General features: G+C 33.6%; 3 protein-coding genes across 3 annotated transcripts; 2 read left to right on the forward strand and 1 right to left on the reverse strand.

Annotated features, from left to right (window-relative positions):
* Positions 1-5,673: 5,673 nt before the first annotated feature.
* On the forward strand, positions 5,674-9,572 carry LOC144433805 (uncharacterized). Its single transcript, XM_078122170.1, has 6 exons — positions 5,674-5,799; positions 5,903-6,292; positions 6,876-7,054; positions 7,481-7,567; positions 8,227-8,297; positions 8,854-9,572. The coding sequence occupies exons 1-6, from the start codon at positions 5,712-5,714 to the stop codon at positions 8,987-8,989; spliced, it is 951 nt and encodes a 316-aa protein (XP_077978296.1). The 5' UTR covers positions 5,674-5,711; the 3' UTR covers positions 8,990-9,572.
* Positions 9,438-20,574, reverse strand: LOC144433803 (tectonic-1-like). The gene is made up of 13 exons (XM_078122169.1): positions 20,355-20,574; positions 19,479-19,599; positions 18,863-18,969; positions 17,674-17,810; positions 17,154-17,256; positions 16,459-16,577; positions 15,152-15,454; positions 14,359-14,484; positions 13,697-13,806; positions 13,177-13,314; positions 12,756-12,954; positions 12,374-12,520; positions 9,438-11,699 (listed from the first exon to the last, which is right to left on the reverse strand). Exons 1-13 carry the CDS (start codon positions 20,572-20,574, stop codon positions 11,457-11,459), a joined length of 2,073 nt encoding a protein of 690 aa, XP_077978295.1. The 3' UTR covers positions 9,438-11,456.
* A 309-nt stretch (positions 20,575-20,883) lies between these two features.
* Positions 20,884-26,888, forward strand: LOC144434467 (uncharacterized). The gene is made up of 5 exons (XM_078122918.1): positions 20,884-20,958; positions 22,813-22,950; positions 23,370-23,606; positions 24,329-24,498; positions 25,552-26,888. Exons 2-5 carry the CDS (start codon positions 22,822-22,824, stop codon positions 25,634-25,636), a joined length of 621 nt encoding a protein of 206 aa, XP_077979044.1. The 5' UTR covers positions 20,884-20,958; positions 22,813-22,821; the 3' UTR covers positions 25,637-26,888.
* The last annotated feature ends 365 nt before the right edge of the window (positions 26,889-27,253 follow it).

A 27,253-nucleotide genomic window follows, 5' to 3' on the forward strand; every position in this document is an offset into this window, starting at 1 on the left:
TGTAAGTTGGTCAGCTGGCTTTTTTGTAGTTTGAACAATATCAGCTTTTAACACTGACGTGAACTTTTGGTTAATTTCCACAGTATTCAGCACATCAACTAGATCAGTAGATGATAATAAAGATGAATGTTAGAAGTCACAAATGGTAGCAAAACAACCACATTCTATTTCTCCCTCCTTCCACTCTCTACTGCTGTCTTGTCTCTCCCTCCCCTGCCTTTCTTACCTTTCTCAAGATCTCCCTGTCGCACTTTCCTCTTTTGAGATTTCTCATCTCTTCCCACTCTCCCCATGTCTGTGTCTTTCTCACTCACTCACTCACTCACTCACTCACTCACTCACTCACTCACTCATTCACTCACTCCCTCCCTCACTCCCTCACTCACTCACTCACTCACTCACTCACTCACTCACCCACCCACCCACCCACCCAACCACCCACCCACACACACATTACCTTTAAAAGCCACTGAAATATAGATAGCCTTCCATATAGTTGGTATAAACGGGTGATACATGCCAGTGGTATTAACATTCAGACACTCCTTAGCAATGTAGTATTCATCTGTGGTTGGTAGATCTTTATACGGATCTACTTCTGGTGGTGGTTCAGTCACATGGGCTTCTGGTGACATTTCAATCATTCTACAACCCATGTCATCCATGGCAGACACAAACAAAGTTGTCTTAAACCACGTACCATTTATCAATCTTTCTTCACCTGAAAAGACAATATAACAATGGGTATATATACACTCTACTTTATAATCAGAACCTGTCATTGCTTGGTTCTCAAGGCACAAAAGTCATTCAATTGAAATCCAATAGCCAGGAAAAAGTGACATACATGTATGTATGTAAGGGATATAAATTAATGCAGTCCATAAATTGTTTTCAAAAAAACCTTTGGATATAATAAGCATTGCATGATGTGCTCAAGTTGATACATATCTCTTCTAAAGAAACTAAATCAATAATTCCAACATGTACTTAATACTTACTTACTTACTTACTTACTTACTTACTTACTTACTTACTTACACTGTACATTGTATCTCAGGAAACCAAATGAATAAATTCTAATATTTAAGCCATATTTAAGGAAACTAAGTCAACAATTCCAATACTTACGCCATATCTCTTCTGCAGTCATATCACATATTTTAATCACTACAGCATCAGGTAGAGGCAGTGGTGGTGGTCGTGTAGGCTCCGTCCAATTGTATTGGTCATAGTATAAACCTCTGTCATTGATTTGTATACAGTTAGTTCTCTTGATGTTAGGACATTGAATTAATGACTTATCTTCTATGGTTTGATTTAGTCTGTGTAGACACTCCGTTGTATCCAGAAAATAACACTCTGATGACGCATTGAGTGGTAAACAGTCAACTATATCAATACGGTAACAGTATGATAGATCCCAGTTCTGTTCAGGTGACGCATCAAAGAATATACAGTCTGCAAATCAAAATGAAAATACATGAACTACAGTTATCATAATTTTTATAGAAGATTTGAAGGAACACCAAAATTTGGATGCACACCAAAATAGTGGGGAAGAGGATGGTGAGGAACTTATTGAGAGGATGGAGAAAAGTGAGGAAGGCGTGGGGAGAAAATGAGATGGGTAGGGATAAAGATTAGGGTGGGTGAAGGACAGGGAAGGAGATAGTCTGTAAGGTACGCCCTGACGGGGCGCCCTCAACCACCGGCCAATCCCTAGGAGGCCGGTGAGGGCGAAACGTCACGACGTATCTTACAGTCTAGAGGAGGCCGGTGAGGGCGAAACGTCACGACGTATCTTACAGTCTAGGAAGGAGATAGCTCTAATACAGGAATGAAATGAGAAATCTTGTAAGTGAGGTTGTTATTGGAATTAAGATATGTGGATTAAATATCAGAAACAGTTGCTGAAATCCAGGCTAGTAAAATAGAAGCAATGTATTTTGTTTGCTTTCCTAGTAAATTGACCTTATCACTAGATAAAACACAAGCTATATTAAAGAGACCTTTAGAGACAGTTTAGATGTTATCAACATCACCTACCTTGCCTTGGTAATCTGTTTCATAATACTGCTTAGATCACCTACCTTGGTAATCTGTTTGATAACACTGCTTGGATGGTGTCCACCAACAATCAGGTCTTGTCCATGGCTCTGTCAAATTAATCCACATCAACTGAGAGAGATTCATTGTGAATACAACCTATGAGAATTAAAATCAGATATATATTTCTAAATAAAGTACAAATTGGAAAGTTGACAGACCTACCCTGTTGATGCTGCAGACACAGCATCAACAAAATTCAGAGTTTTTTTTTAAAGGGACGGACTATAAAGTTACAAGTATATATAACTATAAACTGTGACAATGACCTTATCCATATCTTGTTTGTAGTCGACAATGCCATCAAATGGAATCATTACGTCCCAGTATGTCTCAGTGATGTTGCTCTCACTAAGTTCCATCAAGTCACTTGAAAACTCCATCACTACAGAGTCTTCATGGAAAGCACTGAACGGGACATCAACCTAAAAGATAAAAAATTTAATTTTGATTGAGATTAGAATTCTGCAAAGCATTATTGGTTGAGTAATTAAATAGAAGGGATATTTGGAAAGTTCTGAGGGTGAGATGATTGGAGAGAGTGAGAATAGAGGATTAGGCAGAGGGAGTTCAATTTTTTTGTAATACTGTTAGCAGGGCAAATGATATATATTGATGATTGTCATTGATAGCTGGTAAGCTTTATGGTCATGGGGAGGGTACCAGGGAGCCGAGGGGTGTCCCCAGGGAGGGGGTGGGTGTCCAGTTTTAAATGAACATGCTGTTAACCATTTAAACAGGAAAAACAGATTTATACACCAAATATGATCATTTTTTATGAGGAAACAAACAAATATATAAATACAGAATGAATGAATATAATTATGCCATCTTATAGGAGACAAAAATTAACACATGGAATCTAAATTCAAAAGTTTTTTTTATCAAAAATGGAGTGATTAATATTTACCTCAAAAGTGATTACTGATACAGTATGTTCACGTTCCAATTTATGGGTGAGAGTAAAGCTGTGATTTAGTTGATCACCACCATCAACTTTATCTGGAAATCCTTCACCTTCTATAGTGTATATCAACTGAAAATAAATGGAATTACCAGTGGCACAGACTGTAAGATATTATGTCATGTTGCTTATTAACCCTCATCAGCCTCCTCCACTGTGAGGGTGCCCCCATTACGACATACCTTACAAACTACCAACAGCACTGTGACTAGTAATAATAATAATAATAATAATAATAATAATAATAATATAATAGAGAATTTATAATGCGCCTGTCCCCCGAAGAGCTCTAGGCGGAAGAAGACTAATTAGTGATGTAAACTCAGCTTACTGCCATCAATTAATCGATAATTAGTAATCCCAAAGAAAGATGACAAATTGATTTCTATACTTTGTGTCAAATTTCACAATTTTGATTCTTAACATAATTATCATACTGTTTAAATCATAGATACAGAAAATAAAGTGTTCTCAGTAGTCTTGCTTTGTTTACCTCTGGTGTCGGGATTTCCTCTGTGACTTCTTCATGACTAAGTAAATGTCTTCCAAATTGGTCAGCTGGTTTTGTATGGATAGGATCAGTAGCTTTTAATGATGGTTCTCTTGTATAGAACAGAGTGTAGAAAACATCAAAATGAGCTGAAACAAATAACGAGATGTCTGATTTATAGTATTCTGCATTACAATGAAAACCATCTGCCATTCTGGTAGCCTAGAGACTTAGCTTTCTAGCTTGACACAACATTTCATAGCAAAGTCTCAGGGCAACCAATCTTGTGGAGTTTGAATAGTTATAGAGTCTGCAGGTTGCAGGTTGCAGGTTTGAGCACCGTCACTGTCATTTGTTTCTGAATGGCTGAAGTCCTTGGGCAAGATTTGAACAACGATTGTGTCTCAGTCAACCCAGCTGTATAGTTGGGGACCTGGTAGGATAGAGGTTGCAATATGAATGCTTTAATTCAATGTGCTTATAGAAGCCGTAATTGATTGTATGCCCACCTGGGAGTTGAGGAATTATAAAAAGCTGTTGTGGCATTATAGATCCATGCCAGGGGTAACAATTGTAAAGCACTTTGAGCACAGGGTGGAAAAGCTCTACATAGTAACTTGGTAACAAAAGTTAAATACAATACTGTCATAACTTGAAATATATATACTGAGTATATAATGTTAATTTGTATAGTAGAACTATATTCTACATTTTTAGTTTTATCGATATACATGTATTGAAATCATCATATTATCAAATATTCCAATCCTACATATTAATGAGTGGTAAAACAAGAAAATGATAACTGTACTCACCTGTAAATGGTTCATCAAAATTGTCATAAACATAAAAACAAAGCAAAGTAAGGCAGACAGCAGCTAAGAATCGTCCAATCATTCTACGTTTTCACATGCTACGTTGCCATGGTACCACAAAACTATGGTAGAACTATCTACGATAATCTGAAAAAAAAGTTGACGTGAACATCTTTGATGAGAAATAACAGTCCTGAAAGTTTATTTGAAGTTTGAGTGATTACAACAAAAATGAGGTTCGGTTGTAGCATGGAGGGCTAGAGGGACTGACTGTAGTTTCCACATATTTTCTTTAGAAAGAATGGTTAAAGATTACTTCCACATTACCATGGATCATGATGTATTACTGATTTTACTAAAACAGTACAAATCAATGCTCATATAATAATACTAGGAAATTGGACAATTCGAGGTATTAGTGATGATGCAAATGGCTAGTAATTTGAGAATAGGCAATGGTTTATGGGAAGGGTGGGATGGGGCCAATGACATGTAATGAATGTTTTTGACAAGATACATTTTAAGACGTGTGATATCAGTTAGTATAACACTCTGTCCATATTAATACCATCTATCTGCTCATGCGACATATTTACACAGATACAGATACCATGGAAGTATCACCCACGCAGATACTAACCATGCAAACCAAATGATGCAAATCAGATGTTTTGTCCTAGACCCTGAGTGACATCGGGCGTTTGTTTACGTACTTATACGGTACGGCGCGGCGCAGTTAGTCGGTGAAGGAACTTTGATTCCTACGAATTGTGAAAAGTCATCTGTAAAAATATGTGTGTCACTTAAATAGAGCAACTTTCTTTCACGGTATTTAAAATAAATTTAATTCTATCTACCTTTACGACCAAAAAGTTGCAGCTCATACGGAGACGCACGTTTTGAAGTTGGTGCCAAAGTTGTAAACAAAGTTGAAAAAACGTAGGCCGTTCATTCGAATAAAGACAATCACGTCTTAAAACCACTTTATTCGTCATATTTAATTAAAATGATGGTTTAATTGCGTTAATTTGATAATATTTAGCAGTTTTGGAATATATTTATACAATTCATGAGAAACATATTAAAAATGTTAAACGAGTGATGAATTTACGAACCCACGACCTGAAATTGCTACGCTACTTTTCATCATTAACACACGTTGTTGCATTCGTTGTCGTGATAATCGTGGTAATGCCAATGTTTTGCCAAATTCATCGAACTCAGGATTTAGTGGCGTGTATATTTAACCATAGATCACACACGAATGATTTAACAACATTTTAAAGAGTTGTAATATTTGATATAACATTTGTGAAATTTTAAATCTTGATAAATGTCCATAATGTCCAGTGATTCGGATACAAGTATTGGACTAGAAGAATCGGAACAACATCGCCTAGTCGACAAACTTCTGGAATATGGTAAGATACAGTTACAATGGTGTTGGCTAATTAACATGATGTGTGATTGTATTAACATGGTATCTGATAGTTTGTTAACTTGTATGTTAATTTGTTTCCACAGGTGACAGTTTTCTAGACGAAGAGGAATATGATAAAATGAAAAAGAAAAGGAAAAGAAAACAAAAAGTGTCTCACCTAAAAAGTAACGTTTCTGAAGATTATACTGACAAAATTACAGATGTTGGTAGCAAAAAGAAGAAAAAGAAATCCAAGTCAAAAGACAGGACAAGTCAAGACAGTGAACTAGGGTTACTGACGAAGAACAAAGTGTGTAGTAAAAGTAACAAGTTAGAGTCTTGGACTAAAGACTTAGAACTTGATAAGATACCAGGCAATGAAAAAAATGGTCCAGTAGATAATACAGGAGAGATTAGAAATGATCATAAAAAACAGAAAAGGAAAACACCTGAAGTGATTGTCTTTGAAGATCCAAAGAAGAGAAAGAAGGTAGGTTTAGCAGTTATGCATGTTCATAAATTTCAAAGGTTTTGTTGCAATTACTACTCGTCATTTCTGTTGTTGTTGCAGCTCATTTCATGTTAGTGTTAACTGGTTGTGTTTGACACAACCAGTAAGAAACTTATAAGGAATTGCACATGCTACACTTTCAGATAGCTAGATTGAATGACCAAAACTGTTCATGAGCTTGGTATATGAAATGATTAAGAAAGGTTATACCACACAAGCAAATCAGAATTGTTGGCATTAAGCTATCGATCTGTCTTGGTAGAGGATCCTCATCAGAAGGACGATTCAATTGTTACAGCTTAGATTGATTGAATACAGTTTCTTGCGACATTTTTTCTCGATGGAGTGCAGCCATCAAAACAATGAAGTGAAGCAGTCATTAGAAATATGATGGACCTCATGAACCAAACCACAATAAGGCAAGCATCAATAATCCAAGGTTGTAGTTAAGTTAGGTCCATAATGTCTCTGTGTTTGTAATAATAACATAAATTGACTTTTTACACAATATACAATGTATAATCAAATATCAAACTTCTTTATGATCTGTTCAACTAAACAGAAAGCAGAAGCAGCAAAAACTGATGACAACGACATTGAAGAAAATAGTGCAAGTGATGGATCTAGAGCTCAGATGAGTTTGAAAAAAGCCAGGAGAGAAGTTAGAGACTTTGGAATATCAGGGTTTGCCTATGAAGATAAGAAGCAATTGGAAGTGAGGAGAGCAATCAAACTTGGTGCAAAGGTAAATGAAGTGACTATCTTTACACAATAACTACCCTATGTAGCACTGCCAGTGTCTTAGTGTATAGATATCCTTAGCATGGAATCCATGCAGGTTGGAATTTTCAATTGGAAAGCAAAATTTGAAATCTCAATCCGCATGGATTCCAGGCTTAGATATCCTTATCTTTCATTTTAATGCTGCACAATTAAAATTATCTGAATTGAAGCACTTTTTACCAAATTATAAATGTAAATATGAAAACAATTTAAGATGAAGTTTTCTCAGTTTTTGATGTAACTGAAAAAATACACAAAAATGTCTTGTCACTATTGGGAATTACTCTCTTGGCTGTGGATTTATTTTATATTCCCTTTGTTGCTTTTTGTGTGGAAATACATAAATATTTTTATGATTTCCATAACAATTTAATAATACTACTTTTAGCCACCAAAGAAAGAATATGTCAACTATAAGAAATACATGGAGATGCAGAAACAGAAAAAGGAAGATGAAAAGAATCAAAGAGAACTTGTAAGTGTTCATGACCTGTCAGGCATTGCTAGCATGTTGATTGTTTATATAACATTAGTGAATGAGAAGAAAAAGACATAATCACACACTTTCTCCGGATGGAAAGAGAAATCTTTCACATATGTAGCTCATGCATAGTTGATATTTGAGTTTTATTCTTCCCATCAAACATTGTACATGTTTACAGTATGAGCAAGCCAACTTGTACCATTGTGAAGTAAATACAACACGACACATTGTATGTCAGTGTAATACATACTATTACATACTATGACACAAGTTAGTAATGACATTTCTTGGCAGTGAATCACAAATTTTCGCTGACATCTCATCAGGGGTGTACTACAATGGGCTATTGTCACATGTCTCGCAAGAGACACCAGTGTTGTTGATAAGGTTTGGGAACTGAGTCCCTGGTAACAGAGTGCAGAATTCAGAATAGAACTTCCATAGATTTCTATATATTTTACCATAAATTTGATAAGACTATGACGAGTATGGGGATATTCAGGTAAATTTATTTCCTATCACCCCTGAACAAAATTGCTGTCATAATTCTCGCTGTCAAACAAATACTTATCTATTGAAGACTAATTTAAAACTGTATCAGTAAGACTATAACATGTAGACAGTAGTAACTCTGGTTTTACTTTTCACAGGATCGTAAACTTGGATTTAAAGTTTCCAAAAAGAGGTCAGACAAAAGAGATGTACTGGAAGGAAAACTCAAGTAAGTTTTGTGTTTCCATTGCAACATTCTTTTAAGTTGACATTCAAATTCTGTTGTAGATGAATGATTGAATTTGACCTTTACATTCACTGTCTTGCCTTTGACTTCTGTAATGTCTCAGTGAGTACAGCTAATGGTAATATCGAGTGATTTTTACATCAGAATTAGTTTGATATTTTATCAGCATTCAAAAACTTCATTCTTTTATTTGACTTCATCATTTGACCATAGAGGGCGTGCTACATCATCTCTACCCACCCACATCTTCCCTCACTAGTCATTAGTGCACCAATCAGGACACATTTCCTAGACACTTCACAACCAAATGAGTAAAGATTTAATCTGTTTGGATTGATGGGCTTCATCAAACTGGATGTTAGTTTGCTCAGCAACTAGGCTAGACTCCTTGATTGTGTTGTCAGAATTCCATTCTAATCTAAGTTGTTGGAGTTGCGTAGTATACATTGCATCCAAGACAAACCCTACAGTATAAAATGCAATGACTATGTAAAGCCACCACCCATGCAATCATTGTTCTATGATTTGTTGATTTCAGGAGATTTGGATTCTGGTCCGATCCCACACTGGAGAGGAGTATACATGGACAGATTGGCAAATATAGAGATGGTGTACAGATACTCAGAAAAACAGACATTGATACTATTAAGAAGACAAAAATTAAGAAGATGTAATATTGCACGCCAATAGTTACATGATGGATGGTTCACTTTGAAAGACAAGGTCACCTTGGAGAGACAATTACACAACAAATGGTCAACTTGGCGACAGTTGCACGATGAAGAGACTAGTGTTTTAGGAATAGTTTTGATAGTTTGTACATTTACAAGTTTGATAGTCTTGTAAGTCCTCAGGACTGTGCTCTGAAGGTTGCCTAACAAAATCCGAAGGATGAGAGCTGTGCACCTTTGGTGCAGTGTGACCTCCAATTGTTGTAATATTACAGTTGTAATCAACAAATTTGCTCCTTCAACAAACCCAGAGATACTGTTTATAAAACATGTTAACAACGATAGTAGGACTTCAACAGTTCTATGTGTAATCAAAACCCTTGGATACAGACAACACTGAAATCATGCGGAAAAGATTCAAAGAATCAGATCTTTTTATTTCAAATTTTATTTCAGTTTTTAAAAAGTATGATTTTAAATAATCACAATTTTGTTTTGTGTACAATTTAAATAAATACCAAAATTTATACATGTCATGTCAACCGAGATCATTGAAGATAAAATTACACAATTTATGAAAAGAAGATCTAAGCTACATGTTTTATAATAAGTAGACATGCTCACTTTTATTTTAAAGCACCCTGTATTTTATCATTCTGAAAATTAACTTGTAATTCAAATGAAGTACTGGATCGATTCAAATAAATATATCATCAAAAACGTTATTACTTGAATAAATGGAAAGATACAAAACACAATTCCTTAAGTATAACTACATCATGTACCATGAGTGTTGATTTGTTACATACAATCTACAACACATACACATATTGATGATTTGATGATAAAAATCTCCTTTATCATTTTGGAATGTGAGTGTTTGAAAGTAATAATTTTTTCACCAATTATAAGTTTAATGCACAGACGATAAAAGTAACCTATAGGGATGGTCGCACACAATGTCGCACAAGCTCAATAAACAAACTTCGTTCCTTTAGGACAAAATGAGGGGCTTCCCCTAAACGAACGTTCACACATGTGACATCGACACATTTATATATGAAGTAAACCATGATGAAAACTATAGCGGTCACACCACTACGATCGATATAATGTAAAAACATGATGGAAAACACATTAAAATACTACTGAAAACTCAGCACTGTATACCTCATTAGAAATAAATTTTAATGAACTTATGAACATCTCAGTAGTAAATACAGAACCTGTTATCATTGAAGGTGACGGTGAACGTTTTCGAAATTATGGTTAGAAGTGTGAACTGAAGTTCAGCAATTGCATTGATGCCAGACCTCCACCCATAAAGGAACAAAGTTAGTTCATTGAGTTTGTGTAACATTGTGCGATTGTCCCTAAATTTACCTACATTTGTATGATGGTTATTTGAAAAATACCATTGGTCTACAAAGAATTGTCGCCAGTTATCAACATTATGAAAGCAAGATGGAAATCTACAATGTACAGATTATTATCGATCTATGAAAATTATCTATAAAACTTATATCTCCATATTTACAAAATAGTTATTTACATCAGATCATTATGTGTGCAAGTATCCCAAAGACCCACCTTATTTGAACTATGTTCACTTGACCTTTGACCTTATCCACACTGACTACAAATAGAATATTTCAATGTTGAACTGACGTGGCACACAAATATTCTCTTTTCAAAAACCTGAAGTACAATTTTGTTAATAAGTACAAAAAATATACAGCTATATTACAAAGTGAGTTTGTTTGATAAGTTTTCTGCAAAAATGAAGAAGATTTTTTTTTTTAAGTTTTCAGTGGCTCACCAACTAAAAGTTCACTTGGTACTCTCCTTATGAGTGTCAGGGTTTGGAATAGTTTTTACCTTGCAAACTATTCTACATATTACTTATTTGTTATTGCTTACAGATGAGATATTCTGATCAAAATGCAATCAATGATGTGTTTGAATCTCATCACACATACACCATGAATGAATGAATGAACAGCTACACCAGACATGTTTTACATATCCTATACAGTCAGTACTGCTGAGTTAAAGATCCAATCATGTTGTAAGTCAAAATTTGTCATCTAATGTGCTCTAATATTTTGCAAATGCTCAATTATTTTGAATAGTATACTTTACTTCTTTAGGATGAAATGAAATGATATTTTTAACTTGTCACTTTACTGCTGCATAGACCTAGTTACAATCCACCTGGAATGTTGAAGTAAAAGACAAATTCTGCTATGACATAGTGACAGATTGACAATGAACCAAGTTGTTCCATAGACAGTGGAGTTTCTTCTCCCTGTCTATGGTTGTTCATACATTAGTTATATAGTTAAACATTCTCAGTAAAAGTTCTTTCAGTATGTTTTCCTCACCCTGACAAGAATATAATTTCAATTCTCTAGTTGAGTTGAGTTGGACGGCAAGTACAGTGATATGAATGCTAAACACACATCATTTATCAAAGGTTAAGCCATACTGTAATCAGACTTAGTAGACTAAGAGACATTGCAGACCTAACAGCTGTGCTGTCACTAGCTCCAAATGGATAAAAGAAATCATATGGTAACTTGGCTGAGAATTTTGGTGGTGCCGCTAGTACACCTTCTGGATAGGATGATGTATCGATGAATGCAACTGAACTGACAACTTCAAATGACTGTGGTAGATCTTCTGAGCCAGGTTGACAGTATGCACCAATACACTGTAAAAATATAAATTAACAAACATTAAGTCAATGGAAATCTGTTGTGAAATAGTATGATTAGGAACATTTGACACACATTTTCAAGTACCTATGACCACATTGTAAATCTGACCCAGTCTCCTTCAATAACCTATTGAGGTGTAAAACTAGTTGGAAAGGAATCCTATCCATTTGTGTACTCCTTTACTACTTTCGTGCAGGTATTTTTAAAAAGTGACTCACAAATTTTTCAATGTTCTTTTAAAGAGTTCATCTTTACATAATTCTTGTAGGACAGTGAAACTACACAAAATACATATGTCACACAGCAATAAGAGAAATCGGGTATGAACTAAGATATTCACTTTCTGAGAGAATAAAAAGAATAACTTATTAATTTCTACTTCCCTCATTTGTTCAGTATGAAAAGCATAAACTATAAACAACTAATTCAAAACAACGCTGACTCCAACAACAAATATATAAACTGTAAATTACATTTTGTATTGGAGGTTAAAGGTTAAAAGCTCTTGAAAATTCAGGACAATTTGTTTACAAAGAGAGATTACATTTATGTTGTCTGAAATAAACATGAAATCTATCTATTCTGCAAAACTATCCAACCATGTGACTCTCAGACATATCATTGTGAAGATTGCTAGTCATTACTTTATAGAATTGTATACCAGTACCTGAAATTCTAGTTGTACAGGAGAGGCATATCTATAGGTAGCACCCACAATCTTAGGTTGTGGATTAGCCAGAGATCCAGTGTTTGCATACAGGATTTCAAGATGGACACCCATCACCATATTCCTACAGATACCAACATCACCTCCCTACACGGATACAATCAGAATCAATCATGTCATAACAAGAATTACAAGTCAGAGACTTTGGCATTACTTGTGATGAAAACTTATTTATTATCTAGTAATACAAGTAAGCCATACACATGTATATTTAGCATTTACAGCAACCACATTGGGTTCAAAGTTTTAAAAAATGACAGTGTTATTTTAGATCTAACATGAATGCTATATGGGAGTAGATCTCACAATGCATTTGTTCTACTTGGATGTTACAGGTTGTACTTACCAATGGAGTTCCTGCCTGGACATTACTTTGTAGTATGGGAACCCAGTCACCAAAGGTCTGCGGGTCTGTATTACCAAACATACCTATATGGGTTGGTGGATATGGTCCTAACAAAGTATTGTTGATGCCTTCTTGTATCATTTCACACAGATCAGACATGTTACCATAGTATAACCTAATAACACACAGAATAATAGGTATGACATATCTTTGTACACACAAACTGACAGTGTAGATACAGCTTTGAATATGAAGGTATGTGATCTGATACAGTAGACTGTAATCATAGATTCAAATCACACACATGTACATGCGCACGCACACACACACACCTACACACACACCCACACACACACAAATCATATTAGTCCACTCTATCAACCTTACATGTACTTACTGGATAGTGCACCCTGTTCTGATATCGAGTCCAAATGTAACAGGGGTTCTGTCACCGTCTTGTTGACAATATCCATTGGCATTAGGAGCTACAACAGTCAACCAATTATCTCTATCACTGCCAATACTGATGGCATATGTATGAAAAGTTAAGGAATATTGGTAAAGACAAGTATTTGTAGTGCGTGCCATATAAGGCAGTATGACTCTTTTGTTAGGGTAGTGGAAAGATAAAATTTATCAAACAGAATCAGTATTTCTAATAACAGCTAGTCATGAGTTTACATATAAGGATGATCTCAGCAACATGGCTCTAGGTCTGTCCTGATAACATTCAAATCACATCAAAGCCATACATGTTGAATGATTGGTGACTATTGGTATCTAGCTGAGGGAGGAGCAGCGTATACCTCACTTTATCGAGACCTGTGGTCTACTTTAAAGTTAACAGACTTGTCCAGGCCAGATCTAGCAGCTGGACTAGGGTTTGGGAAAATATTAGTTATAATATTGAAGGATATCTTTCCACTCCTTCATCATCGAAAGTAGTCTCTTCATTACCAGCTAATAATGGTTCTCCAACAACATAACCAGGGTTACCACTTTTTTGACGTGTATCTGTCTCATCATACTGGAATGAAAAGTTGAATTAACTCATACATGAATGCGACTGATAAGACACACATACTATCAAGTATAACTGGTAAGTTGTAAGAAAGAAACAACTAAGGCCTGGAATAAACATCAAACTTCTCATGTAACTAATCTAACTATTATATCAGGTACATGACAAATTTGATGCTTCTTACAATTAGTTGCAGCAACTAATATTAAATTCGACTGGTAATTAAATTGACGCCACCTCTCAAAAAGAATGGCATGAATGAGAAATTTGATGTTTATTCCATGCATCAGTGTATTAGAAATGTTGGTATAATACATACACATAATAAAAACAATGGAATAAAGTCATTTCATTAACAGAGGGATGAATGATACTATATTCAAGTAATCTTTCCAAAGTAAATTATAAATTTGTCATGTATATATCAGTAACTGAATCTAAACATATGTATAAAACTAAAAACTAAAAGACTATGTGTATACTTGTCAATTTTACATATTACATTAACCATTATTTATCCAATCTAAAAAATGGTTTATAAAATTCAACATTGCCTACCTTGGAAAATGTTGATGAAAATTTCTGAGACATTGGTAAAATGTCGTCTGTGATATTACCAAGTACAAGTTCAACTTCTGCTTCATATATTCCATTTGTTCCATTGGTGGTGATTATGTAGGTAACCTTTGTAAGCAAAATGATAATTGAATGGGTTAGACTATTGTGTTGACAAAGTTAATCTTTCAACATATTATTATAAAATATGAACTGAAAACTTCTTTCATTATTTTAGTATGATATACACATGAATATAAAGATGTGATGATATGTGTCATTGGATATGCATAGAAAATATTAATGTTTAAAATTTCCTGATAAGGATCAATACAGTTTTATATTGTATTGTATTGTATTGTATTGTATTGTATTGTATTGTATTGTATTGTATTGTATTGTATTGTATTGTATTGTTTATATGAACACAGAAAATTTTATGTCACATGAAGTTATTACAATACAAATAGTTGCTTTGTTTAGACGAGGAAAATATGAGTGACAGGGGAACTTGTCACTTCAATTATGAGGCAAGTAATCACATAAGGCTCGTTACCATTATAAATGTACAATGTCACCTAATTCCTTTGTGGACATACACAAGAATTGTTCTTATAAGATCATATTTGTACAAATATTTTGACAATAACTTCAGACTCCAATGGTAGAGAAGTAACTATATGCTAAAAGAATTGGACTGTTTAGAAATCCTGTATCCTTTCATTATTATGAGTGCTGCAATATAGCATTACATGAATATACAAGGTATGATTGCTGAATTTTATGGGTGGCATACCTCAAAGATTGCATTCTCGCATGTGTTTGTAGAGCCATCATAGGATGGTGATGGGATATCATAAAATGTAAAGTTGCATTCTCTCTTTACACCAAATAAACCAATACACAACAATGGTCTTTTCACCACTATCTCCAGTAGAAGTGGGTGGTCATATAACGTAGTCTCATTCTCTGGTATATCAATGATGGGTATATCGGTAGAACCAATTGTAGTGTTGACTGTTACCATCGTTGTTGGTGCTACAGTTGTTAAATTCACTATGATTGGTCCTTGCTCAATCTCTTTAAAGAAATATGGTGTCTATAGACAGAAAAAAGACATGTACGGGTAAGATAACTACAGCAGACATTATTTTCTTTAAAATATCCTGGACACAAAATTTATGGTACACCTAGTGAATAATATGTAATCAAGAGTACTGGACATACCTTGGTCAGAGATTTCCTGGGAGTCTATGTTGGAAGGTCTATTTACAGATTTGAAGGGATTAGTGACATTACGGCCTAATTACAAAAATGTTATTTTGAGAAAAAGGACCAAAAAATGTATTTTCAGCATGATCCTAAGTCAAATTTAAATCACGATTCTTTCCTCACTTTCTGTCTTTACCCAGGAACAATTTTTCGGTGAGATTGGAGAAGAAACAGTAAACTATCAGATCATATCTTCAGGGCTTGTGAAAAATATCTCATTTTTTTGAAAAAAGACAAAAACAAACAATTTTTTTTCTAAGCTCTTTTGACTATGAGCTAACTTTAAATCATGTGTTTGTCTAGTTATCTTTTAGAATGAATGTTGGTTTTTTGTGAAATCAAAAATCACATGTGAACAAAATTAAAATGGTTGAAAATGAAGATCAGAAAACATGGTATTAGGCCCCTCAAGCACTAACCCATTCATTCAAGGAGGTATGTATGAGTGGTTCAAAACACACTCTGCTTCATTCGGTAATGGTATACTTATGTTTCAGTGTTCCATAGTTCAAATACATAATCTTCAAAACACTTTATAAAGAAACTTTATGATAAATATGTATAATAAACATTCAGTACTCGTGATTTTGAAAGTGCATTGTCATTGATTTCATATAATACATAATGTTTCAACTTTTCTTTTTTTTCCATCTGATTATATCTGTGCCCTTTACAGTTAGTTGCATGCTAAACACTGTAACAGTTTTCCTGAGAATTCATCAACTTCTGTGGGTATAAAAGATTGGCTTATCCTATACCATATACTGTAGCAACACTTCCTTCAGGGATGCAAAAGATCACTCTAGGAGAACGGTGATATTGTTCACTTACTGATACTAATTTGAATCCTTCATAGTATATTGTAGCAGATAATGCTGGCATAGTTTCACACTGTGTCTCTAAATCTGTGATCTCACGAGTACACTGAAATGATTCATCATACAAGTAACCTGTCAAAAAAAAAAAAAAAAAAAAAAAGTTTCAATAAAACACTCACAATAGAATTATCAATACACATTTCAGGTCATTAAGAAAGTGACATAAAGTTAGCTATTAAAATTATCCAATGCAAAAGAAAATTTGCCATGTTTGCTCAGAAACTTACCAGAAGATATATGAACACCCATACAGTATCATAGCAAGCAGTCACTAACTATTAAACACTGACACAACTGGTAGTTTGTATGTAATATCACACTCTCCAGTTTTGCTTGAATATTTGGAATGGTTTGGCAAGATATGACATGAGAAACTTAGTTTACTCCCTTCATATCATAGTTCAAAGTCACATGTAAATTGTGTTCATTAATATTTAGTTTTGCCCACAATTTATACAACTCAACTATTAATCACTGGTTCTGTCTGTACTTCTAGATTAGCAGTATCAATATGTGTAAATATTGTGTACAATCATCATAGTCTAGATGGTTGGTTCACAATTTGAGGTGTCCGTTTGAGCCTAAAATGACACTTGGTAAATTACATTCACTGATGCACACTGATATGAAACCATTGTTTTACAGTACCTGCAGGATTGTTGTCATTACATAGACTACTTGACAGTCTGCTGGACAGACCTAACTTTCCTTGTGCCAAACTCTCATAGATTGTATAAATAGGATCACCTGACTGGAAAGCAATGTAAAAAAAAAGATACTTCAATGTTACTGGCAATCAATAATGGAAACCTAGCCTTTTTACTTGATTCCTTAACAGTATACAAACAACTGTTAAACTGTTCTAAAATCAGTAAAACAATATCACTGGGTTAGTCTAACTGACACATAACGTACATTTATGTATTACTGTGTGTCACCGTGTATACAACTGACTGACACATAATGTACATTTTTGAATTACTGTGTGTCAATGTGTATACATCTGACTGACACAATGTACATTTCTGTATTACTATGTGTCACTGTGTATACAATGTATGTATGCAAATTATTTAATGTGCATATGTGTGAATGTATGTGTATTAATGTAAGAAATATCTAGTTGATATATTTCAAAGTTAATAGTGAACTTTTACATGTTCAATACCTTATAGAAATCACCATAGATTACATCTTCAGCTGATGGAACTTCATACGTGAAATCTTTGTAGTCATCGGTCAATTCATCAAATCTTTCTACTGTATTAACAGTATCTGGGATCAGATAATAATTTCTAATTGCATCTGTAAACATAAACATTTATAATATGAAAGTGAACATGTATATTAAGAATGTGGAAAGAGTTGTCTACATTTGATGATAAAACAAGAGTCTGGTTACAAAGACTGTATGATTTTTTTATAAACTTGCCAACAATTCAATCTAACACTACATGTATATGACTGGGTTAGAGCAGAAAATAATCTATGTAGTGTTGGTAGTTATCCTATGGCTTATATATACATGTAGCTAAGTACTGAAATTATCACATATGTACCACTATGTATGTTGATGTACAGTTACAAATAAAAACAGATATTTTCACTAAATAATTATGCAACTGAGATTAAATTGAGATAAAATAGTTCCACATGTAAAACCCGATCCTGAGAAAATATGTTGATAAATTTATTGTTTTCTTAACAGATAGAATTTTTTCCAGTTGTTGAACACTTTTTGAACAAACTTTTGGTTATTTCAAAAAGTACTTCTCTGTTTTTCCTCACTATTACAAGTGTTGAAGTATCACATAACTCTGCAAATTAGATAGGTATTTTCACTGCAAACAAGTAAACAACAAATAGAACTACTTTCGGTATGTGAAAACATTATCGATCACGATGTTTACTAATGTACTGAAGGTATTTTTATTTTGTTCATTGCCACAGGATAATTATACACTTCTATGAAACATTTTGAAAATGAATTTATCATCATAGTTGCTGTTACATGATATGGTTTATTCTGCTGTATTTTAGCTCCCTATAGTATCACTCATGAAAATACAGCCACAGAATACACCATATCACTCGCGAAAATAACTTCTGTATGCCTTACCATCCATTGTGAAGCTGTGGGATTCTGTCTGAGTGGTAAATAAACTTGCTGAGTTAAACTACCATAACTTGTAATCTTGAAAATAAACCTTGCAACATTGCACATTGCCTAAACCACACTCTACAACAGTACTATAAAGCAAGTGGTCAGTGCCAGACACTGTTATACCAACATTGAAAGCACAAAAAATAAATTACAATGAAATTTAAAAGAGTGCTTGTCATAGCAGTATACTTACAATTATCATATTCAATACAGAACAATCCATCCTCAGTCTTGCTAACTGTATATGGTGTGTTTGCTACAATCAATTGACTTTGTTGTAAACATACTTTCTCATCAACCCTGTGGAAAAATACAATAAGCATGACAAACAACCATACAACTACAATATTGTATGCATATCAAACTGACACACACACAGAGTCACAGACAGACACATGTGCACACACACACACACACACACACACACACACACACACACAATGATTCATCAGATCATTACAATACTCAACTAAAGGAATAGGTTTCCTTGCATATACATGACTAAGACTGTTAAAAGAGATAAAACACAGTACACGCACCTCTAGCTTTGCTTGCACAGATTAGGTACATTATAAATTTTCTTTATTATCATAATTAATTATTACTATTATAATCAGTGGTAACAAAATTCATGATTTCTTTTTTTTACAGTAAAACGTGTGCAGGCAATGTAATAATCCTATGGGCATATTTTACATCAAAAAGTGAAATCACATACTTTACCACTGGCAGTCTACCTGTAAGAATCACAAATCCTATATTTGAATGAGGTACTTTTTGAGGATTTAATAAAGCAATGCTGTACTTACATAAATCGGGTCTCTAGACATTCACTAAAAGTGACTCTATCATCATCGGTGCAGTCTTCATCACAACAACAATTGACATCACATGCTCCGACTGTTAAATCACAAATACATGGTCCAAGATCTGAAAGATAGAAAGCGAATAAACTGTCATATTTACATGATAAAATTAGTGTATGTGTCAAGTTAAAAATTGTCATGTGTATGCAAGTTACGAGTGGAACAAATAGATGCATGGGTTACAATTTATGTGTGTACTTGTTCCTAATAATTTCAGTCGCAGAATCACTTTTTTCTCCAGATTTGAAATCATAACATTACAAAAATCAAATCAACTTCTCAAGACTGCTATAGATCCTATACTACAATATGAACATCTCTTTATATATCTACATCTAGTTTTTAAACGATTTTCCATCTCCAAATCATTTCAGAGATTAGTTATACCACTGTAAAAATGTAAAACTAAATTCAATTTTTTTCTTTACAATTAAACTTTTTGCTAACTTTATAGTGAAGTTTTTAAAGTTGAAAAATTCATATAAAACTTATAAAAGAATAAGGAATCCCTTAGCAAATCAAGTGGGATAATGAAGTATCATTACTGTGAATGTTAATATAGGATTGGAGTATACCATTGTCATGTTGTTTTATGTATGCTGTCCTAACGAATTTGTTGGTAGATTAATTAAATTAGTTATTCCTTAGACATGGCCCAGCATTCTATCTATGTAGAACTCAACATGTCATATGCATGTTATCAATCATTGCTTTGTTATATAGAAACAATACCTGCTACAGAGATTGCAAGAAGTATCAATCACTAAGCAATTTATTCATGTAATACTTTTTAAAATTTATTTCAGTGTATATGGTTACCTGTAGCAGGCGGCAGGGTTGTCGATTCAGGTGGAGTCGTTGTTTCCTCAGTTGTAGGAGGTAACGTCGTGGCCGCTAAGGTTGATCCGGTGGCATTTATACCAATCGTTGTTTGTCCCGAGCCAGTTACTGCAACAGGTGTTGGTGTCTGAGAATTCACAACTGAAATACATGCTAAAAGAATACAGAAATGTAGGAATTTGTTTTGATTCTCCGCCATCTTGTAGAGGAATTCCCTTGTTAGTGTGTTTGTTATTTAACTCCTTTCATCGGTTTCAGGTACACTCAATATCGAGTAATGAAAACATGTAACTTCTGAGACTTAGATTTTTTCAATGTGGACTAGACATCGCTAATAAACTGTAGTCAAGCAGATTAAGAACTTGAATATTGCTAATTTAAAATACAATGAACACAAATATAATCTAAATATCCCGTCTCAAATATGGGGAGCTTGAAACTCCATGAGCAATTAGGGAAATTAGAGATAATAAGAACCAATCAGGGAGGAGTATTGTCACCTCTGACCTGACAACAAAGGCGGCAAGCGGTGGATAATCGCAGGCGATATTTTAAAAATTGATCAGCCGGCCTGTAGTGAACGGTAACTGTTTACTTGTTTTAATTATATGGTTTATTTTTTATCAAAGTATGCTTACGTAGATATTTTAGAGTGGTTATTACTTTTGTTATTTGTAATACGTCATTTTTTGTCGTGAAATATTGAGCATGCTAGCAGTCAATTTGAAGCTGTAGTCTGTTTAGTTTCATTTCCGTCATTTCCTTTCAAATGCAAACAGAAGGGCTTCGCGTCCATAACATAGCTAACAGACGAAATAATTGGTACGAGTTATATTTTAAGTCATCCTCACATGTTTCATGGAATTGTGCCGAAACTTGTCTATAACATGTGTTATTAAAACCGCACATTTGTTTCGAAAACTGCCAAATTTCATTCCGTACACAAACAATGTGCTTCGATGCCTGGCCTGGTCAACAATGTCACAAACAAACAGCGGCGTCCCACGTGCTACCTTTTGTTCGTAGTACTAGTAGTACCTGTCAGACAGTCTAAATCATGGCGTGTTACTAGTGTATTGCGTAAATGTTATCGTTGTCATCGTTATTTTAGTAAATCTAAACGCCGATACAATTAAATCAGACTAGATTTATTGGATAAATGTATTGCGCCCAAAGTGTTAACATTCTGTACGCTATTTTCGTTTGTGTGTGCACTGTATTGCAATACGTAGCGTTACTTATAGTTAGTACTCAGGTGCAGTGAAAAGTAGCAGAGTACGAGTGGATTTTGATTAATATTTCACAGCAAATGACAGCTTCTGTAAGCAGTTACATTGCCAGTAAATGTTTGAAAGTTTCTTTAAATTTATGTTTTATATATTTCTCTCTTATATGTCCTTTCAATGTAAAACGTGTATTTAGTATTTACAAACCAAACATTTATAAAAATTACTAGTTCATTCAATAATGATGTATGAAAAAAAAAACTATTTTACAATGGCTTATTTAAACATTGATAATTACTGAAAATAAACTGTATGAAAATATTTGGTTTAGATTATATTTCCAATATGTGTGTTGGTCAATACTGAAAATTAGAAATGCAAAAGGAAAATGTAAGAAAAATGCAAGGTTAACCATACATTTGTTTACCACTTTATAATTGCAGTATATATATATATATATATATATATATATATATATATATATATATATATATATATATATATATATATATATATATATATATATATATATATATATATATATATACTTTAATTCAAAACAATAAAAAAAGTACAAAAGACTTAATTCACAATTCTTTAATATATATGAATATATATATATATATATATATATATATATATATATATATATATATATATATATATATATATATATATATATTTATTTATTTTTATATATAAATATATTAAAGAGACACAAGCTGAGTTAATATTTTGGGGGATGTATTTTTAAAAAAAAAACATTTTTATTTTGTCCTTGAAGGTATTCATTAACATTAAACATTGTACTAGAATAGTTTTATACAATATAATACAGTACAGTACAATACAATATATCTTTATTATCCCACAATGGACAATTGTTTGTGTGACAGTAGAGAATAAAACCATGCATGAAACATATTTAAAACAAGGTCACAATATACATGAAGATGCATACAATTTATTCAGGGTTTTATACAGATAATTTCACTTGAGTTAAAAGCTTACAATTTACAAACTCAGCTTGTACGCTTTAAGTTTATATTGATATTTTATTGTATTCGTATAATGTGTTATCATATAATAGTTCTAAGTAGTAATTTATTTTTTGTTACTGAAAACAGGTACATGTATTAGTGATTGTATTAATGTTGTTACCCATGAAAAAATCTTGATTTAAAATTTAACTAAATCTTAATTGTTTTCAGAATTATTGAATGATGCCATCTAATTGTGATCTTGGTGGTTGGGGAAATCCCTTTGGACAACCGTGCACATTTGTATCACCACAGAATACCTGTTTCCAACTTTATGGAACAAAAAGGAAAGCAACAAGAAATGATCAGGTATTTGATGATTTTGTATCAGAACTAGGAAAGAATGTACTTTCTTCTTCTTTGCATTTGTTCAAAATCATTTCAAAATCAGTATCTTTTATATAAAATCTGCTACCATCATTTGCTAATGTTTATAATGTATGTCATGATGTGGCTCAATGATTTCACCCCTACAACCCACCCTCACGGTCTCACCCCATGTATTTCTGTAGAACAATTTTTGTATGTTACTTCAACTTGTGACTGAATCAATGCTCTTTACTTTACTTAATAGTAAGTCATAAAAAGTACATAAAGCAAATTTTGAATAAGTAGAACTATATGTTGCATTGTGTTTATATTTGGTAAATCAAATTCTGCCCCTGTCTTGGCATAGCTAATCTGTTACTGTGGCAACTATGTAAGATCACTTTTACTGCTTCCTGTAGGAAAGTGATGATGCAATCAGTAAAAGACAGTGCCAGGGTGTATCATCTGAAGCATCTGTCTTCAAAGAAGTGAATCAGCAGGAAAGACATGGACCGCTACAATCACTCCAAGACAATCCACCAACCGATGTACAAGATGAGGAAATGGAGCATTCACAGACTCAAAGTCAGCCACCTGTAAATCACACAGAATCAACACAAATATCTCGGGAACAAGAAGAATTACAGTTTATACATGTAAGTACACAGTACAGTATGTGTTACCATTGCCAAGTCTTCACATGTGGGTACTTCAAAGTGTAGTAATTTTGAATCTCATTTTCAGTTTGGAGATTGTTTTGCAAGTGTCACAAACTGTAAATGTATGTGAGTGAGTGTCTGTAAGTACACAGTACAGTATGTGTTACCATTGCCAAGTCTTCACATGTGGGTTGTTCAAGGTGTAGTAATTTTGAATCTCATTTTCAGTAGGGAGATTGTGTCACAAACTGTAAATGTATGTGAGTGAGTGTCTGTAAGTACACAGTACAGTATGTGTTACCATTGCCAAATCTTCACATGTGGGTACTTCAAAGTGTAGTAATTTTGAATCTCATTTTCAGTAGGGAGATTGTGTCACAAACTGTAAATGTATGTGAGTGAGTGTCTGTAAGTACACAGTACAGTATGTGTTACCATTGCCAAATCTTCACATGTGGGTACTTCAAAGTGTAGTAATTTTGAATCTCATTTTCAGTAGGGAGATTGTTTTGCATGTGTCACAGACTGTAAATGTATGTGAGTGTCTCTGTTTTATGCCAACAGTAACAGAGTGACAACTCCAAAAAATTACACAATCTCTATATCGAGAAGATGATAAACAGTTGATAAACAGCTCATTTATGGATTATGTGAAAATCATGTGATTATTTGTGCTGTAGCTGATAATTATTTTGAACTGCTTATTTTTGATATGACAGGAGATGACAATGGAAAGCAATGACTACTGGTGTGCACCAATGTCTAATTTGAACAGTGTAATGAAAATGCAGGACGAATTAGAAGAAGAGAGAATACGTATGGAATCTGATTACACTCCAGATCCATACCAATACAGAAGTACCTCAGCTGAAAATATTCCCCCATTGGGGTAAGCTGCATTTAATGTGCAGTTTAGCATGTAGTGTATAGTGTGCCTTGGCAACAACAATTAGCATACATTACCAAGACTATGTAACTTGTATTCAATTACTAAGTGTAGCCCTGTTGTTGTTGTTACTGGCATTGTTTATTTTGAGTTAGATTTATTTCTAAGTAATGTTATAACTTATATTCCTTATGTTGCATGCATCTTTAAAATCTATTTTTTTTGTCGTGTGCAGATACTTAATTTTGTGAGAGAGTATATACTTTCATTATGTGTGTTGTAAATAGTGCAGATGGATGTCAATGTAATGTGTAATATTGACATTAATTAATAGACAACAAGTATCATATCAGGGTACAGAACACAAATCTAGTCTTTTAGATTCTACAGTTTCACATGGTCCAAATATCAAAAGACATTTCATTACATTACAAATTTTAAAATACTTAGTCTACTTGCTTTCAATTCTTGTATGTTTCACTCATCCAAACACATCAAGTATAAAAGACGTCATTACTGGGTGATTCACTCAGAGTTTCTTGGCAAGTTCAACATGTACAATGAGAGGAATACAAAATGAACATTTGTGTTACAAACAGAGATATCACTTCATGATTCGTTGTTTCATAGTGGGTGGAGGGTCTATGGTTGATTCACTAAGAGTTTCCTGGCAAGTTTAACATGTGAAATGAGAGGATTAAAAACTGAACATCAGTGTTACAAACAGAGATATCACTTCATGATTCGTTGATTCATAGTGGGTGGAGGGTCTGTGGTTGATTCACTAAGAGTTTCCTGGCAAGTTTACCATGTGAAATGAGAGGATTAAAAACTGAACATCGGTGTTACAAACAGAGGTATTACTTCATGATTATCATACAAACTACAATGATTTAAATGTTTTTGATAAGATAGAAATTAATTTACATAATAGGAAGTAATATTAAGTCATCACACTATAAGAGTGTGTTAGGGAGAACACTGGAGTAAATAAATCTGCAGTCATATGTCGGATTATTTATTCTAATGTACTTTCTCTGTGTCTGTATTCTTCAGGTATGACCAACTGATGAGTGGACGTGTACGCTGTTATTGTAAGCCAAACTGGCCTGAAATGTTGGGACCCAATAGTCTCATTTAACATGTAAATATATCTACATATCTGCCTGTGTCTTTTTTTATACATTTTTTAATATATCAATAACTTGAATTTTAATTAGTTGATATCGCTTTAAAGAATATATAATGCTGATGAGTAGAGGAACACTTTAAAAACTACATATTTTAACTTAAAGTGTGTATTTGTACATTTTTTTAGAATTTTCATTGCAATGTGAAGTTTAGAGCCGTTTTACCATAAGATTTTGATAATATATTGTTGAAATTTTTAACCAGTTACTAAATCAAAATGAAACGGTGCTGCGCTGTACCTATCACTGCTGTATTTAAGTATTATCGATGTATTTTGCGTCGTTTACTTCATTTTATTAAATTCTGCCCAAGTGAAATCTAATATATTGTATTTTGGGTTTTTGGGTGAAGTGAAAATACTGAAATAAAACCACACTCCAGTATAATGTATTTCCTCGTGCAACTTTACAATTGCCTTCTGGCATGGTTAGAACAGGTGATTGCATAGTACGGCTTTCCTGAAAGTATTGTGATGTGTATGATAAATTACGTCGTCATCAGATTGTTTATGAGTTATATTTAAATACCATGTTTGAATTCACTCAATTCCAAGTGGTGGCTAAGCATGGTTTGCTAAGTACAATACTGTGAGTACCTTTTAAAATCTGCAGCAAATTCTATGCCTTAATACGTTTAAACTCAGCTTGTGCCCCTTTAAGCATAGAAGAACAAATATTGAATAGCCAAAACTGAAATACTAGTCCAGCATTTATATATACATTTTCTTATTTAAGGTTTAATAAAAAGATTGCATTAAATGCTACAAACGCAAAGTTGAACTGGAAATTCTTCAGCAAACACAACTTAATAATCTGAAGGTGATTTTTTCCAGAGTTTTTACAACTGCCAAATTTTGAAATATTCTTAACAAATCTTTTGACAGTTTTTCTAAGTATAATGTACATAATCACATATGCATGATATGGTTGAAGATGAGAGACTTTGAAACCATAAAAGAATGTACTCTTACCATTCATTCGTTACACAACATAGCTATCATACTTACTTTCCACCAGTCATGGATTTTAATAATTGTTTCCATGTATGCATAGTGTACATGAAATGAAATCTAATACATATACATGTAAATGGTTGCTGCACATGCACACAGGCAGTTGAAGTGACTGTATAGGATTTCATAAAGTTATCAAACTCAGTTACTAATATTCTTATCACAATCCTTATATACTCAGCTCTGAGTGTGTGACTTTGTACTTTTCACACACACACACACACACACACACACACACACACACACACACTCACACTCACACACACACACACACCACACACACACACACACACACACACACACACACACACACACACACACACACACACACACCCCATAATAATATAAAGTCATTCTCGCAAACCAGAGCTATTATTTATTCTGCAACACTGCGAAATAATGCCGCGTGCGTCTTGAATGGTGCCGCAAAAGAGGCTATGGTTTATGACGATGTGAAAATAAAATTTGAATATCCATTGCTCTTTTATTTTATTCTATAATATAATATATTATAGTTATTTACGACCTAAAATTAGTTCATGCTAAGATGATGTG

This window comes from Glandiceps talaboti, chromosome 4 (assembly GCF_964340395.1).
Source record: "Glandiceps talaboti chromosome 4, keGlaTala1.1, whole genome shotgun sequence".
NCBI classification, from domain to species: Eukaryota; Metazoa; Hemichordata; class Enteropneusta; family Spengelidae; genus Glandiceps; species Glandiceps talaboti.